Here is a 15,788-nt window from a genome sequence, read left to right as displayed (position 1 = left end):
CCTGACCCTCAGAATAATGTTTTATGTTGCCAGACACATGAAGGGACAAGGCCACCGGCAGATGACACCACAAGTTTATTTCCAGTAAGAACTGGGAGGCTGCAATTCTGCTTCGAGATATTATTTAGCTTCCTAAGCAGAGTGGCTATTTCCAAACTGGCAAATGCCATACAGTTGAGAGATACCTGGGTTAGCTCTAAAAGATCTCTTCCCAGAAACAGGAGCTGCTTGTGGTCTAATTAGTGCCACTGAAGGAACGAGCAAATCAGCTTGTGTGCAGAGCTGCCTTGCTTGCAAGCGCTGGATTGATCCTGTGTGGGTCTGTGCCATACAGGCGCATTAGCTTGCTGAATGTCTTCAGTGCAAGACCCAGGTCTTATTTCTAATCCAAGCACAGGGTGCTAGGAAGGGGTGACAAGATGCATCACATCTCCTCCTGGCTGGCGATGGCCCTTGGTGCCTGGTCATAGCTCTTGCAGTTGACAGAGTATCTTGTCGAGAGGAGAGCTCAGTGAGAGAGTGATGACTATTGAAAGAGAGGTGGTATTTATATTTGGAGGACCTTTTTGCAGTCAGGTCAGAGGAGTACATGTTACATGTGGAGCCTGCCAGCCAATGGGCAAGTTATTATATTTGAGGGACTAGGTCCGTGCCAACAAGCACCAGTGAGGCAGGAGGGGCAAGACACAGATGTCTAAATACCTTGCTGGTCCCTTAAACCTCAGATCCGGTTGTACAAATAGTCAAATTAACTCAGTTCTTTGTGATAAATCAATCCCACCCCAGTCATAAACTGCAGCAATTCATGACACACACACACAGGTTTGTGCAAAGGTATGTTACTTTTTTGAGTCATATGCAACTGTATAGGTGGAGTTATTCATGCCTGAAGTACAAGGTGAACAGTTAACAGGATTTGGCCTCTGGGACAGTTGGACTCCAAAGACATGATTACCCAGACCTAGGACTGCTCTGCTGGGCTGAACCCAGAGCTCATCAGTCAGGGAAGGGGAGCTGTGGCCTCCACCCACACCTCCAGACCACACCTGACACCTCTCCTGTGCGTGCATGAGTGTGAAGGCACATAGGGGCAGGAAATGTAAACCAGGTAGGAAAGGCAAATTAGGCAGGGCCATTTTTACAAACACCATGAAGATACCCCAGCGCAGTGCATGGGAATTACCCAACATGCCTTGTTCTTGCACTGTTGCCCTGTACCGTCACGTAATTTTAGACAGAAGTACTGAGGTGGGAAACATCTTCTGGAGATTGTCACTGTTCAGCAGAATCCTAAGACATTAATATAGCAAGAAACTGGAAGACTAGAAGTTCAAGGATCTGACATACACAGCCACACACAAGCCACTGCTGTGCCTGATGCTCAGTATTGAGGTGGAGCGGTGAGACACAGGTTTGTATTTGACTCTAAAACTGTATCTTTCCAAAGTTACCAGAGCTGTATAACTAGACTAAATCCCCTTCCAGAGCATAGTACTAAGCTTCCTTGTCAGCTGGCAGCTGGGCAGGGAATCTAAGTCTACTTGGGTTATTTAAACTCATCATGTGAAGTTCCTTTCCACTCTTGGCTCTGTTCTGTGGAAGGGTTGTGCATGATGTACTCCTTTTAGATGGTCATCTTTTGGGGAGGGGGTGGGCCTTTGTTTTTTGAGCTGTTACTCAGAAGTGGCTTTCAAGCTCCATCACTGACTGCATTCAATCAGTTGCACAACAGTGCATGGTAGTGCAACCACAGGTGCCGGTGTGCCGGTACAGCAGCACCAGCTGAAGAGCCCACCAGCCTGCTCATGCTTATCCTGCCCCCACACCCTGCAGCCTCATTCCAGCCCTCACACTGCAGAGCTTCCACCTGCTCAGTATGCTGGGAAGTTAACAGGCTGGAGGATTTTCTCAGTTTTCTCCATAACTTGCTTTTACTTGGAAGAGCGTGACTTTTGCTAGTATGCCCTGGCAGCCCTGGGTAGCACTGTGTACCAGAACAACAAGCCAATGCTTCTGAATTATTTACTGCAACTCGCATGAACTTGCACTTCTCTTCGTTTTCTGCACAGTCACCATGATGCTTGTGGCTCCATGAATAAGCTGGAGGGACAGATGAAGTTGCTCTAGGTGATTATAACATACATCAAATCACTTATCCAGCTCTTTTTAGCAGCATTTAATTTCATTTTAGTTCATCAATGTGTAGCAGAACAATTCTGGAGGGGTTATTTAAAGATGCTCTGGAGAAGGCCATGGGCAGGCTGGGTGCAATAGAAAACAGATTGGAGGAACCAGTTAAGCATTTCTTTCCATGGATCCTGGGTTTCACATTCTGCCTTCAGTGGGTTTTGATGCTGAATAGAGCCATGCCTTGGGGAGAAAACAAGTGAGGAACTAGTTTTATACTACTGACCTGGTAACATATAGTTTGGTGGATTTACCGGTCATTAGCCACAACATGCTGGTGGGATTCAGGATGTTGGGTTCCATTTCTAGAGTTTCCTTTAACTGATGGGCTCATGCATTTCCTGGAGGCTTTCTGTAGCAACTCCCACCATCATTCCCTCCACTTTAATTAGTAGCAGAGATTATATTAGTGCAACCAGTTCAAGTATTCACCAAGATAACATCCATATGTACTCATAGCAGTCCAGGGGTTAAAGACAACACCTGCCAATCCCAGTGTTGCCACCAGCAGTTAACAAAATAATGTAATGAATATGGCACTGTGTAAATCAACCAAGATGAGCCAGAAACATCAGCAAATAGAAGGGACCCCTGGGGGAAGCTAAATGAAGGTTGCAGCTTTGAGTTTTTTCTTGCTACAGCCCTTTTGCCTGTTACAGAGTGTTGAGAAGTGAGGGGCTAGGGGTGGATTAGATACTCTTGAGAGCCTAAACATCAAAACCACCAGTGTCAGTGGTTTTGACTGTAGTGATGGCTGAACTCCACAACTGAATAGGTCCCTCTGAGCCCTGTATCAATAATTAATAGTTGATGGAGACTTGGAGGATCCTTACAGGACAATCACAGCTGAATGCATATGTACTGGACACCATGGGAAGTAGAGAGGAAATGTGTCCTTCACAGAGACACTGTTGCTAAACTCTCCTTCATTACTTTATGCAGGTGCAAAGAAAGTGTAAGGGCCTTGCAGGCACTCAGCACTTCCCTGAGTAGGGAGGCACGGAAATCGCTCGGCTCACTGCAGGCTTTCCCTGAGTGCCATCTTTGCAAGGTAAGATCCAGCCTGTTCCTGAAAGCTCCACAAATAGTATCTTGTCATGGAAGTTGCAACCAGTTGCTGCAGATATGGTGGCATTGCAGAGATTGGGGGTCAGGGTGAGGGGAGAGTGTGCCCTCAACCACTCGAGCATCTCCTCTGCCGTTCTTGCTGGGGTCATCCTAAAACAGTCCTGGTTTCCATCCCACATGGTGGCAGGAGGCAGAAGAGCCCCAATACCTCTCACTGATAGCGGCTGCTGCATGCCAATCAATAGCTCTTGCACAAAGCTGCCTTTATGGTACCAATAGTCACAGAGTCTTTTCCTGGTCACTACAGAAATCAGTGCTGATGGGAAAGGTTGGACTTTGTAGTGGCCTCCCTGCAGGAAGGGTTTTCTCCTCCATACTCTTTCAGATCAGCCAAGTGGAGTTACCTCTTGATGTGGCAGTTGTAGGAAGCTGTCCACTGGCCTGCCATCAACTGCAGAGGCAGACCCAGCCTGTACCCTGCAAACACAACCTGCTGAATTCTACTCTGAGAGCACGGACTCAGCTAAGAGCACACTTGCCCTGCAGGAGATGCCAAAGGCCGAGGAGTGGCTAGGTTAGCACAGAGCATCTTGGGTTTTATTCTCTGGTCAGCTGAAGCCTTGAGAAGTGGCTATTAACATAGTAGGTGCATGAGCCTTGGCACACAGGAGGGAGGAGAAGGACACAAAGTCGCTAGCCCTTCATGAAAAAAGACCATTCCTTTCTTCACACAGTTCTGTTGTGACTTGGCTGAACAGATCATAAAAACCTCTCCCCATCTCACCAGTGTCACAGTAGGGCATAAAGCAATAGGGAGCCCTGAAGACAGACCATTAATGAAGGAAGTATCTAACATCCTAAGCCAAAGCTATGATTTGTACCCACTGAAGTGGACAAAAGTATCTCATCTCTCTCCACATCCCCAAAAGAAAGCTAACACAAGGGGGTCAAAGGGGTTGAGAATCAGGGAGAAAAGTGGCTGTTTGGACTCAATTTTGACTTTGCACTAGAGCTTACTTGACTTTAGAATCATGTATCATGTCCTCTCTATGCCCAGCAAGACCTCAGTTATGTCTTCCATGTTGATATTCCTAACACACAAAATTGAGAAGGAAAGACAGGGACAAATCAGTTTAAAAAGAGCCTGATGCCCCTGAATTTGCACCCACATCTCTCTGCTAGGCAAATCAGGCTGTCTGGAAACTGAATGAGAGCGTGTTGCTCTACAACAGAAGGTCAGTAAGATAAAAATAACCCCCAAAAGCCTACATTCAGCTTGGAAGCACAGTGCTGAGCCAGGGCCAATAATAGGAAAACACAATAATTCCTCATAGCAGCCCTAGAATAAAGTATTATAAATGGGCAAATGGGTAGAAGGGATGGAGGACTATTTTATCACTATTCTAAAAGCACTCAGAGAAAATAAATTGGGATCCATTTATAGACAGTTCTCAAAAGCCAAAATGTGCTAAATATAAAGCTGAATTTCCCTAAACACAAAACGTATCAGCAAGAGCCTCTTGCCCAGCAACTTTTTAATATCTGTGCTTTTTTGCCCCCCTCCCCTTGCTTAGTCTTTGCCCCATGACGGTTATATGACTTTTTGGAGAACTTAATCAGGAGCCATTAGAGAGTCACTCTCAAAGTTGTATAATGTTAAAAGTCCATTAGCTCACCCCAAGCAAGGCTGGCAGGAGGGAGATGATGTACTTGCTGAAGATGAACAAGCTATTTGCATGCTGAATATTTCTAATCACTGAGCAATGGCAGGAGAATCTGAACCTTATCACACTCAGCTGCCCAGTGACCTTTTGAACACATTTACTTTAACACATAATAATGTGGCAAAACACATCCAGCAAACCTGCAAAAAGGGACAAATGGATGTTTTCAAGCAATTCTAGGCACCAACTATGTAGACATTCAGGAAAAAGAAATAGCAAAGTCTATCTTCCTTTTTCCCTCTGCCACATTTACTTGCATTATGCATGGTTGCTTGTATTATGCATGGGTTAATAAAATATGACAGATGTCTGCTTACTTTCAGCCTGATCACAATCAGCTTGATCCAGCAAAGCATGCACGCTTTGTTTCATGCGCATTTTCAAGTCCCAAAGGACTTTAGTGGGATTTGGGCCCTGCCCTGTGACCCTCCAGCCCCAGCCACCACCTCTGGGGCCCCTTCCGTTCAACTACACAGTTGCCATGAGCATTCATCACTACACAGCAAGCAGACTGGCGAGACACCTAAATAAACCTTCTTTACAGAAATGTTTTCAGAGGCTGCAGCTGAGTGGAGCCAGGTTGAAGCACCAGCCACAGCCTCAGGAGAGCAGAGCAATGCGACCTTCAGGAATCTCTGGCTTTTTAAGGCTTTTAAGTAGTCATTTTTCCCTGTATCCTCAGATTTACCTGAAAATTGTAACAACTGTTTGGAGACCACTAGCTACTGGTGGATGTTTCATACCAGGACAGCATCTTGCATGAAGCCAGCCACCCTGTACTTGTCTTAAGAGCACAGCGCACCCAGGGAGAGTTTGGGGATCATTTCATATGGCCCACTGTCCAGCAGAAGTTGAGCTGAGGGCACATCTCACACCAAGAGTGACTATTGTCTTTCAATGCCTGTTTCAGTCATCAAGCTGACAACTTCTAGCACGCGCAAGCTTGTCTTACAGCATCCTATATCCTCAATGAGAAGACCAAGAAGCGGAAGGGCACAGAGCTTGGGTGGCCCTGTTGAGCCCCAGAAGTGCTATAGCTACCAAAACAAGGCTGCTCTCTACTGGAACAATGTAATCAAGGGAAGTCTAAGAATTTAGATGAAAATTAGAGCTATTCCACAGTGACAAAAGGACAACAGAAAAAAACAAGACTGTTAAAAACCACATCTTTCAACAGGTTTGGGAACTGGCTTCTATTTTGGACAGTGGATGGTTAAAGTCCTGCTGGTATTTTGCTGAATCTCCTGCAGAGTGACTCTGATGCTCAGTTGTGGTTTTCTGGTTCGAGCACAAACCTTTCTCCAGGCTAGAGTACTAGAAAACATAGAGAAACTGATTTATCACAGCCAGCCAGAAGTGACTGAGGTTTCACATAACATGCTTGAAGGAGCAGAGACCGCAGGCTTTCACAAAGCTGTTGGGCTGTTCTTTCCTTCTGCTCTAATTTGCGTACCCCCCTCAACATAACACAGAGAATAACCCCCCCACTGGGTGGTGGTTTTGTCAGGTCTGGTGTCCCCCTGAAGAAGTGACACGTTCTTCAGGGTCTCCCAGAAGAAGTCACAACTGGAATCAGCCAAATGATTTGCTCCCCCCATTGTTCTAACAGCTAGAAGCCTTATGGAAAGAGCAAAGGCAAAAGCTTGTCCCAACAGTAGGACCACAGACAGGATGTCCAAAGAGGCTCACACTGAGAAATGGAGCCACTGAAGGGCACTGGTTCTTCCTTCCCACCTTTCTGATGCCTCAAGGCCAGACCCTCTTTGCTGGGATTCCCCTCCCTTTTAATAGTGTAGGAGGCAGTAACATGCAGACAAATAAAGAAGACCTCTGAATATTCTCACACATGCAGCCAGCTCCTCATTAATTGTCCCAGTCTTTCTGCAACACCCCCTGCCTACAGGGCATAGCTAATGTGCAAAAACAAAGTAAAATCTTATTCCCCATTGCATGAGTGCAGAACTGAAGCTCCCATTAAGACATGGGCTCACAGCACTGACTTGTCTCCTCTTGGTATCAGTAGGGAAGATGACTACATTGCTAGTTTAAAGCAAATCCCCTCTTATTGCAGTGTTTGTCATTGACCAAATCTTTAACCCCATGGGGTTGGGTGCTCTAAAGTGTTTTTGTGAAGAACTTTCAAGAACTCCCTACTAGGAAAAGCGCTGCAGTCCCCTTGAAACTTGCAGGTGGTAGTGAATAATAATAGGTCATTGATACCTAAACCTACTCACTACTTTGAAATCCCACATAGAGAGGTATGCATTTTGCAAGTCTCTCTCAGCATATACTCAAAGGCAAGAAAGGACAATAGGAGGGGAAGAAAATACAGGCTTCAGTGTTCTCTAAGATACAAAGCACACATCACCTCTCTGGCTGGCAACCTGCTTCATTAAATTGAGCTATAGTATGTGGAAAGGAGCAAACACTAGACTGAGATTCAAAACCTACTGGAGATTAGGATTCTGCCTCCTTGGAAGACAAACAGTTCAGACAGAAGATGTAACATTCTCCCAGACCTACCTGGGAAATTGCTTTCCAGTCCAGTAGAAAGCCAAGGCTCCTCTCCCCACAAAAAAACCCAACACACACATTTTCCTCATAATGCAGGAAGAACAAAATGGATACTTTTCAAAATGTTTTTTAATTAAAAACAAAAAAAAAGGAGCACACACCAGAGCTTGACATGGGCTAGCCAAACTGCTGGTCATCAGGACGTTGAACTGGCATGAGGAAGGCTGTGTTTCTGCATAACTCAAGAGCACTGGTAAACACTGAGACTCACGGGCAAGTACTCTGCCTGCCAGGATACTGCTGCTTTGTGCTGAGCAGATCTCTCTCATGTGGTGATGGGAAAACTTCATCCTGCAGCCCAGATTCTTTTGCCAACAAACAGAAGTCCCAGAGACTGGGGGAAAAACCATTTCAATGAATCTGCATTTTCCAAGCACTTCTGGAGGGGATTCCCAGTCCGTTCTTCTGCCTCCCCGGCAGGTTACACAGGCTTAAATGGAGACTCATCTTTGGCAACAGCCACAATGGTAGGACCAAGTTCTCGTTCCACTGAAGTCAATACATGTCCTCCCCTGGACCATAAGCACAGCTGCACCAGGGCTCAGGATCACTAGCCAGTTGTGCTTTAAAGTTAAATCCTCATCCACTTCATCTAGCCAGCAACTTCTGAGAGCTTCTTCAGGCTCATGGAAATGTGTACCAGTAAATTCAGGTAAATGTGAACATCCTGGCTACAGCAATGGGGTGAAGTTTTCAAATATGCCCAAGAGATGGAGAAGCCAAAAGTTTCATATTAAGACATGACTTGAGCACTAGATCAGGTATTGAAATCTCCCTGGCATCTAATAAAGCAGTTTCCAAAGCTGCTGGTGTGTTGCTCCACCAGCCTGGTTTCTTTACCAGAAAGGCTGGGCTAAAAAAGTGACACATTTTCCATACACAGTTTTTATCCATTAGAATTTACTAGATATGCGTCTCATTTGTCTGTCAAATATTTAAAAAATACTTCAACCTGCTCTAATAAGCACATTGTAAAACATGCATCAAGTTTGGATCAGAACAGCTTCTCTGGGATAATCAGTAAGCCCAAATTGCTGATTTAAGGCCTAAATATCAGTCACTGGCCAGCCAGCCACAACAGGTAACTCTATCCTTGAACTCTTGGAATTATTTTTGGCTCAGACTAACCCTTGCTACCATACATCTTATCCTACACACAAAAGGAAGGTGTATGTGTTTTTCAAGGCTACTGTTGCGCCACAAGTTTACACACAAGCACAACTTTTGCAAACTTAAGACCAAAGTAAGATCTCGTATATCCCAGGGCAAGTCAGGAAGTCCACAGGAGTCAAGGGAATGGTAACTGCCATAAGGGATCAGGCCTAATACATGCATTAGAGAAGCAAGGTAGCTCCTTTGATCAAGGTCTGGCTCATTCACTTTGCACATACCACTGCTTTAGCATCACATCCTTATCTAATGGTAAACCTGTTTCAACAACATGCAATACATATTAATGCAATATGCACTGCAACACACAATACGCATCCAAAGAAATATGCCAATGCAAAAATCTGACTTCTCACACATAGCAGGGCTAACAAGGAAGAGCCTTTTACAAAAAGACAATCAAGAAATCACCTAAAACCATGAGACCTGAGGGGCCTCAAGCAATCTGCAATACTGAGACCTAATAACAGATGCTAATTCATGAAAGAAACACAAACAGTGGGACTGAGGTAATGGCAGAGATTTCATTAGTGCAATTAACATTTATAATGGTTATGTTTTTTAATAGAATTTAAATAAGGCTTTGAATAATTACACACACTAAAACTAACATCCCATAACCTTATTTTGCATGGAAAAGCAGCAGAAACAACCCTCTGGACTGTACAAGGTCCAATTATGAACAATTACATTCAAAAAGTAGATCAAAACAGAAACAACTCATCCCCGCAAAAGCTGCATCATCATCTTTAAAGTCAACTTTCTCCCCTAGTGTGGGAAGTGTGAAGAACAGATGAACTGGGCTTCAGCCCAGTAGATTTGGCCTCGTCAAACTACCAGTAGCGCTTTCCAACCCAGAGTCTCTCTTTATTTCTTTAGGGTGATGGAAGCTCATGAGAAAAAAGTGAATTTCCAAAGCAACGGAAGGTGAGTTGCCCCTTCCCCAGGCCCAACGACGTACATAAATTATGGAAGTTTGAAAAAAAATGTACATTACACTGTGGCATGTGTGTTTACGGTGCATGTTGTCCTTTAGAAACTACTCACAGACAATGGGGCTGGGTGGGTGAAAAACAAAATCAAAGCAGCATATGAAATAGTAATATACTGTTTAAAAATCTGCACCGTCCTGCAGAACCAGGAATTATAATTTATTCAGATTGTTCTCAACAGATCCAATTTATGCTGGATATGTAAAAAACAAGAGACTAAGTCATCAAGGAAAACCAAATGGAAAAATCTGCACACTGCAAGAGTTTTTAAAAATGAAGGGAAAAAAAAAAAAAGGGCCAAAATAATCCCAGGACACATTGATGAAAGCTCAGAAAAATTTATCATCAATTCTGAAGTGGGGCCTTGTGACATCATCTGGGTTAATGAAGACAGAGATGGACTTCCCGGGATTCTCAGTCACTAGCTGTTGCAACTTTTTGGCTAATCGGTCATCAGGCTGGTTGATGTCCCCTCCATCTGACTGTGGGGAGGGGATGCTGGTGGTGCTGCCCCGCCGTTGGAGCTCTAGTGTTAACCGGTTGGCTGCTTTGACATGTTCAATGGCAGTTCGAAGGTGTTCGGCAGGGTCTGAGCGCACTGAGGACAGCTTCCGCGCATGCAGCATGACTGTTTCTTCAGAGAGGTGCTCCAGCATATTGCACTGAGGGATGAAATAGTTAGGGCACATCTTGTTGACCAAGCAGTGCTGGAGATCATCAATGAGACCCAGGAGGAAATGGGCTGCGTAATCCTCTTGGGCTAAGTAACTGGCTGGTAGCCTGTCACAAGCCCACAGCATCATGCTCCGCAAGTGATAAGGACTAATGGCTTTGGGGCGGGACAGCAATTTGATGATGATAGCTTTGCAGGCCTGATAGGCTTGCATGAGGCTGCTGGAGATACACTTTTTCAGCTGCACTTCACTTCTGGCAAATGAAAGCCTCCATTCATTGTCCTTCTTCCCCTTGTAGGAACATGCAGGCACTAAGTAAAACCCACTTATGACTTCCTCCTCTGTGATCTTCCCATCCCAGAAGTGGTTCTCCATCAGCCAGCTCTGAGCCACTGCTGGCCAGCCTTTGAAGGACACCACAGGGACAATGTCGTACAGCATGCGGCTGCTGCCCACTCCCAAAATGATGGATATAATAGTCCCATTCTTTTCTACCTTCTCTACCTTTGGCATCCCTCGCTGGGGCTTTTTCTGGATCTCAGAGAGGACAATGCTAATGGAGTCATAGAACCAGTCTGCCACTTTTGTTGGAGAGAAGAAATAATTGGTAGCTCCATTGATATGATCCACTATTGTGCAGCAGTCCTTCCATTTGCTGATAGTTCCTTCATCAAACAGACGCAGGCTCAGCCAGGAGTGGCATAAAGCCGAGTGGCGCATGTCCAGTGTAACTGGTTGGTTGCGGTCATGCAGCTTCAGTGCGGGCACAAGCAGGGTGAAGTCCATGTCATAGTCTGTGCCTCGTGCATAAACATTCAGCTCATCGAGATCAATATCCACCACACCTTCTCGCACACCTCCTGAGAGCAGCAGGTACTCATTGGCTACAGGCAGCTTCTGGTCAAGTTTCTGAACCATGCCTGCAAAAGAAAGAGAAGTTCTTTCAAGAGAAGGCAAACAGACCTGGATTTACAGGATTTAACCAGGATGAAAACCTATCCCATACTCAGCAGATAAAAAAGCAACCAGAGGTATCCATCAATGTTTGAGTGACACAAACGTATACCACATGCAGCACTCAGGCAACCTTAAGCCCCACCTGACTCAGGGCAGAGCCTCCCCTACATTCCTGGGTACAGGTGAATGCCATCCTAAACATCATACTGGAAGCAATGGAAAAAAGCAGAAGCCTCTAGTAAAATACAGCAAAGCTACTTTGAGAACTAAATTTATTGTCTTAAATACTTTCTAAACCAGTTTTCCCACCATATTGTCATTCATTTCCACGGTATCCAAATGCTTCCCCAACACTTCAAAAAGAAAAGAGATTATTAATTGACACTATGATCTTATTTCAATCTGGTATAAGGAAAAAGCTAGACTGGCATCAGGGGGTTGGTTTGTACATGAGCAAATGTTAATTCAAGCAGGTCTGATTTTACAATTTGCTTTACATTTACTGATGAACAAGGCAATATGAATAAAGGTGCTATATCCCCCTCTTAGGGGAGATGGAGACTAAACTACCAGGCAATTACAGAAGCCAGCTCTGAAACTGGTTCTTCAAGCTGTAATATGGTATCATGCCATAAAATATCTGATCAGCTCCCCAGAGCACAGACATGAAGACAGATTTCCAATTTCGTCACCAAAACCAGACGCTTTCCTTCACCCTGCACTGCCCGCACTAGTTGTACAAAGCCATTTTTTCACTGTGTGTTCTATATATACCACTATACTCTGCTCACAGAACACGAACAGCAGACTGAGAAGAGACTCTTCACAGTAGCTGAGATATTAGCTCCTCATTCAATGTTCAAATTAGTCTTAAAATTGAGCTTTTCACTTCAGCTGCTTGGTACTCTGATTCTGCTGTTCTGGGCTGTTTCGCTACTGGTGTTTGTCTTGTGGTTAAATGCTCTTAATGCTTTTGCTGCCTCAGTTCAGACAACACACCTAAGCCACGAGGAAACCAAGGCCAGTGACTACAAATGGAGATGCTGAATCTCTTGCAAGCACTGCAAAAGGGATATATCGTTTCTTCCAAGCACAGATGATACGATTTTTGTTGGCAGACATTACATACTCTAGCTTTCTAAAGGCACTCCAGTTTGTTTATATGAAGAGTGGTTAAATGGGACCTTCCATTACAAGGAAGCCAGTCTTAGAGAGACATTAGTGGGAATAACAAGCCAGAGGCATGCTGAGGTGAGCCAGAAAACTGCCAATCACATTGTCAGCCCAGGAACTACTGACAGACACTTTAGGGGTATTTTTTAACTGAAACACTAACACAAATGATCAGCACTAGAGTCTGAGCACCCATCTTGGCTTAGCTCCATTAATGCAAAACTTTTCCTGCATTAATGCATCCCTACGCAATCACAGATACTGCCTGAACTGAGCAGGTCTCTGTAGCAGAGTGCAGCAGCAGTACCCCAAGGCATGAAGTGTTGTACTAGGCTGAGTAGCACTGCAGTGATTTCAGAGACTCATCTTTCCATTCCTGTATGCTAGGACAGAGGCAAGGAAATGCCATCTGCATGCACACAGGTAAGCCATGACCAGAGCAAAATCTAAAGCTATGTTGACACTGATTCCTTGGAATAGCCAAGGAGACTTTAGCAAGAGGCCAGCGTGTGAAGCAGAATGTGTCTTGGGGCAATATTCAGGGTAACCATGCAATCCCCCATTTGAAATTCCTTGCAAAATACACTTTAGCTATTTCATTGATTCCACAAGTACTGGACCCAGTCCATTTTGCTGCACTGAGCTGGGATTAAATTCCTGCCAGGCAGGCAAGTACATAACCCTTTCCATTTCATGTGGCTCCAGAGGCAGCAAAAGAAGAAAACAGCTCTGGAGGAATGCTAAGAAACTCTTCCTGCTAAGTCCTGAGCTAATACCTCTCTGTGATCTTGCCACATGCTGCCCCATTCAACCTTAAAGGGTAATAACCAAGAAAAGCTTTTGTCAACTTCAAAAACATTTTCTGGTGCTTAGATACGCAGTGAGCTATGTTACCCTGATCACGGAGTGGCAAAGCCTTGTACAGGGTTCTCCATCCCTCAGGCCAAATAAGCAGCACTCCCTTCTTCACTATACCCAGAAAAGGATTTCTAATCAGTGCCTACAGTGACACGACTTCTGGAGACAACTACTGACACACTGCTTCCAAATCCTGCCCTTGAACCAGTGCAAGCAGCCTTGGTGCTTTACACCGAAGTTGTAAACTGAGTCCAAGATCCACAAAGTAGAATGTAGGTCAATCACATCACAGGGACAGGGAGCAGTTACTTTCTTCTGAGCATATACGTCAGTATCAACCCTTGCTGTGGGGCAGCATAACTACTATCCTGATGGCCCATCCTGCCTCTACACTAACCCAAAATTTTCCACTCAGGATGGTAATCTGCAGCATCTGTCATGCACATCTGCAGGTGCTCCTGAGAGAGGCAGACAGAATGTAACTCTCCTACAGGAGAAACTGTTCAAACCTACCAAATTCAATAAAGGGTGCATTTTTCTAAATATTTTTAAGCTTGAAGGATGAAAAATGTCCTGTGAAGTTCTGCAGTGTACCTTTTGCATCACAACTTCTATCCTACGGTACAGCCAGAGCATATGACTGAAAAAGAAAATATTTTTCTAAAAGGTAGAGATTCTCCCTCGGAATCTACTCTGGGATGAGTTGCTCTCCTTGGCTTGAAGAAACCCTCTGTCATCATGTGTGAGCAATATTGTTGACAGACTGACCCCATTCAATCCACAGAAAGTGGAACTCAAACCCTGCTTTCTAAATGTCCCATATCCATCTGGCTGGAAAACAACAGATCAGTCTCCAAAGCCAGACAGGACAGGAGCCATTCCTGCAGTGTTAGTTCTATGCCACCTTACAGCACTCTCACCTTCACTAACACAAAGCAAAGTTTGCACTGGGTAAAGCCTGCATAGCTGGCTCTACTGCCAGAGTGGTTACAAAATGCCAGGTAGAAAAGAGGAGACTTCTGCTCCTGGTGGGTAGGTAACATTCCAGGAAGAACCATCCTGTAAAGTCAGAGGCACAGCTCTCCAAGCACTGTCATGGAGGTAGTCCCAACAGAAGAGATACTTCTCTTCCCTGTAGCAGAGAAACCACCAGTTTCAAGCATCCTTGCAATAAGAAATGCCTTCTGCCCACAGAACACTCTTCACACTTCCTATAGAAAGAAAACACTTTGTGTGCTCACTGTTAAGCCTAGTTTGCAAGGTTGAAGACTCCTGAAAGGGAAAGGTGCCACATGCTGCCAATTAAATCCCTTGTTTTAACCCCCTCCATAACTCTAGACCTACCAGCAGAGGAGGCTGTAGCAATGGCTACAGGAAATGACCTTATATATCATTAATGTTTCTATACCTGTCTGGCTACAGAGTTTAAAGCCTTAAGCTCTGCCTAGCACAGAATTTCCCCTTTAAGGGCCAGACCAGCAACATCTGCAGCTCTGCCACAGAGCTAGAAGGAATTTCTGCTAACAGATCATAGCAGCACTGCTGATCCAAATGAAGCTGTGGAGCAGGGGATTGAGATGAGGTTCCCTTGAGGAAAATATATTTAGAATAGGCACAGAGTGTTCTATAAATACTTGAGATGGCCAAATTCAGGTTTCACTAAGGCTTTAGGGGTTTGCAATGTGTTCAAACTGCCCCCCTTATACATAAACCTATTAGAAATGTGAATGGATTTCAAGGAAACCCGTTAACCAACATTTTATGGCATACGCTACCCTGGCACAAAGCTTTCATCCTTAGTTTCAACAGCCCAAGTGCAAGCTGAGAGAACTATGTGTACATACAACAGAGGCAAGCACTCCAGCTCAGCAAGCATGGAAGTGCAAATACAAAGAAGTAAACCACCAAGATTCATACTTGACACAAGTACTTAAGATAATAGTATCAGTGGACTATTTGAGCTGTCTTCTTTCCCTCTCAGCACCAGGACCACCTGGGAAAAGGAAGAAATAGGGGTTACAGGTAACCTTATGAAATCTGTAGAAGTCCTGTGGAATAGTCTGTAAAGAGCAAACCCAGAACTTGTCAAAGGGTCAAACACACAAAAAAAAATATTTCAGCTGAACGTCCAGTTCTCATGGCATCAAAGTAGGTCCATTGATATTTACTAAGTCTCTTGCTGCTATCAGGCAAAACATAATTTGCAGTCGTATCTTGTGTGACACACTCCTTTGGAAAGGTTGTTTGGCAAAGCTGGTATTTTTCCAAGAGGTTGGTGTTCAGTTACCGCTTCTGCCTAAAGCACCTTAAAGGAGCTCTGTTTTCCTGGCTGTGCAACTAGTCCAAGATCTTCCCAAGCTATACAGCATGGCATCGCAACAGTTAAGTATGCTTACAAGCATAAGAAAAGC

At 44.7% G+C, this 15,788-nt stretch overlaps 1 protein-coding gene across 3 annotated transcripts in view; it reads right to left on the bottom strand.

The window, feature by feature from the left end:
* Nucleotides 1-5,441: 5,441 nt before the first annotated feature.
* MB21D2 (Mab-21 domain containing 2) overlaps nt 5,442-15,788 on the bottom strand; it is a 64,211-nt gene continuing 53,864 nt past the window's right edge. For all 3 annotated transcript variants that reach the window (XM_061345734.1, XM_061345735.1, XM_061345736.1), the window contains one exon: nt 5,442-11,309. In XM_061345734.1, coding sequence (XP_061201718.1) covers nt 10,045-11,309 — 1,265 coding nt within the window. In that variant the 3' untranslated portion in view covers nt 5,442-10,044. The remainder of the gene's footprint in view (nt 11,310-15,788) is intronic.

This window comes from Neopsephotus bourkii, unplaced genomic scaffold (assembly GCF_033783945.1).
Source record: "Neopsephotus bourkii isolate Nb327-2 ecotype Australia unplaced genomic scaffold, CSIRO-AGI_Nbou_v1 NB_234, whole genome shotgun sequence".
NCBI lineage: Eukaryota > Metazoa > Chordata > Aves > Psittaciformes > Psittacidae > Neopsephotus > Neopsephotus bourkii.
This window is presented reverse-complemented; position numbering and strand designations above follow the sequence as displayed.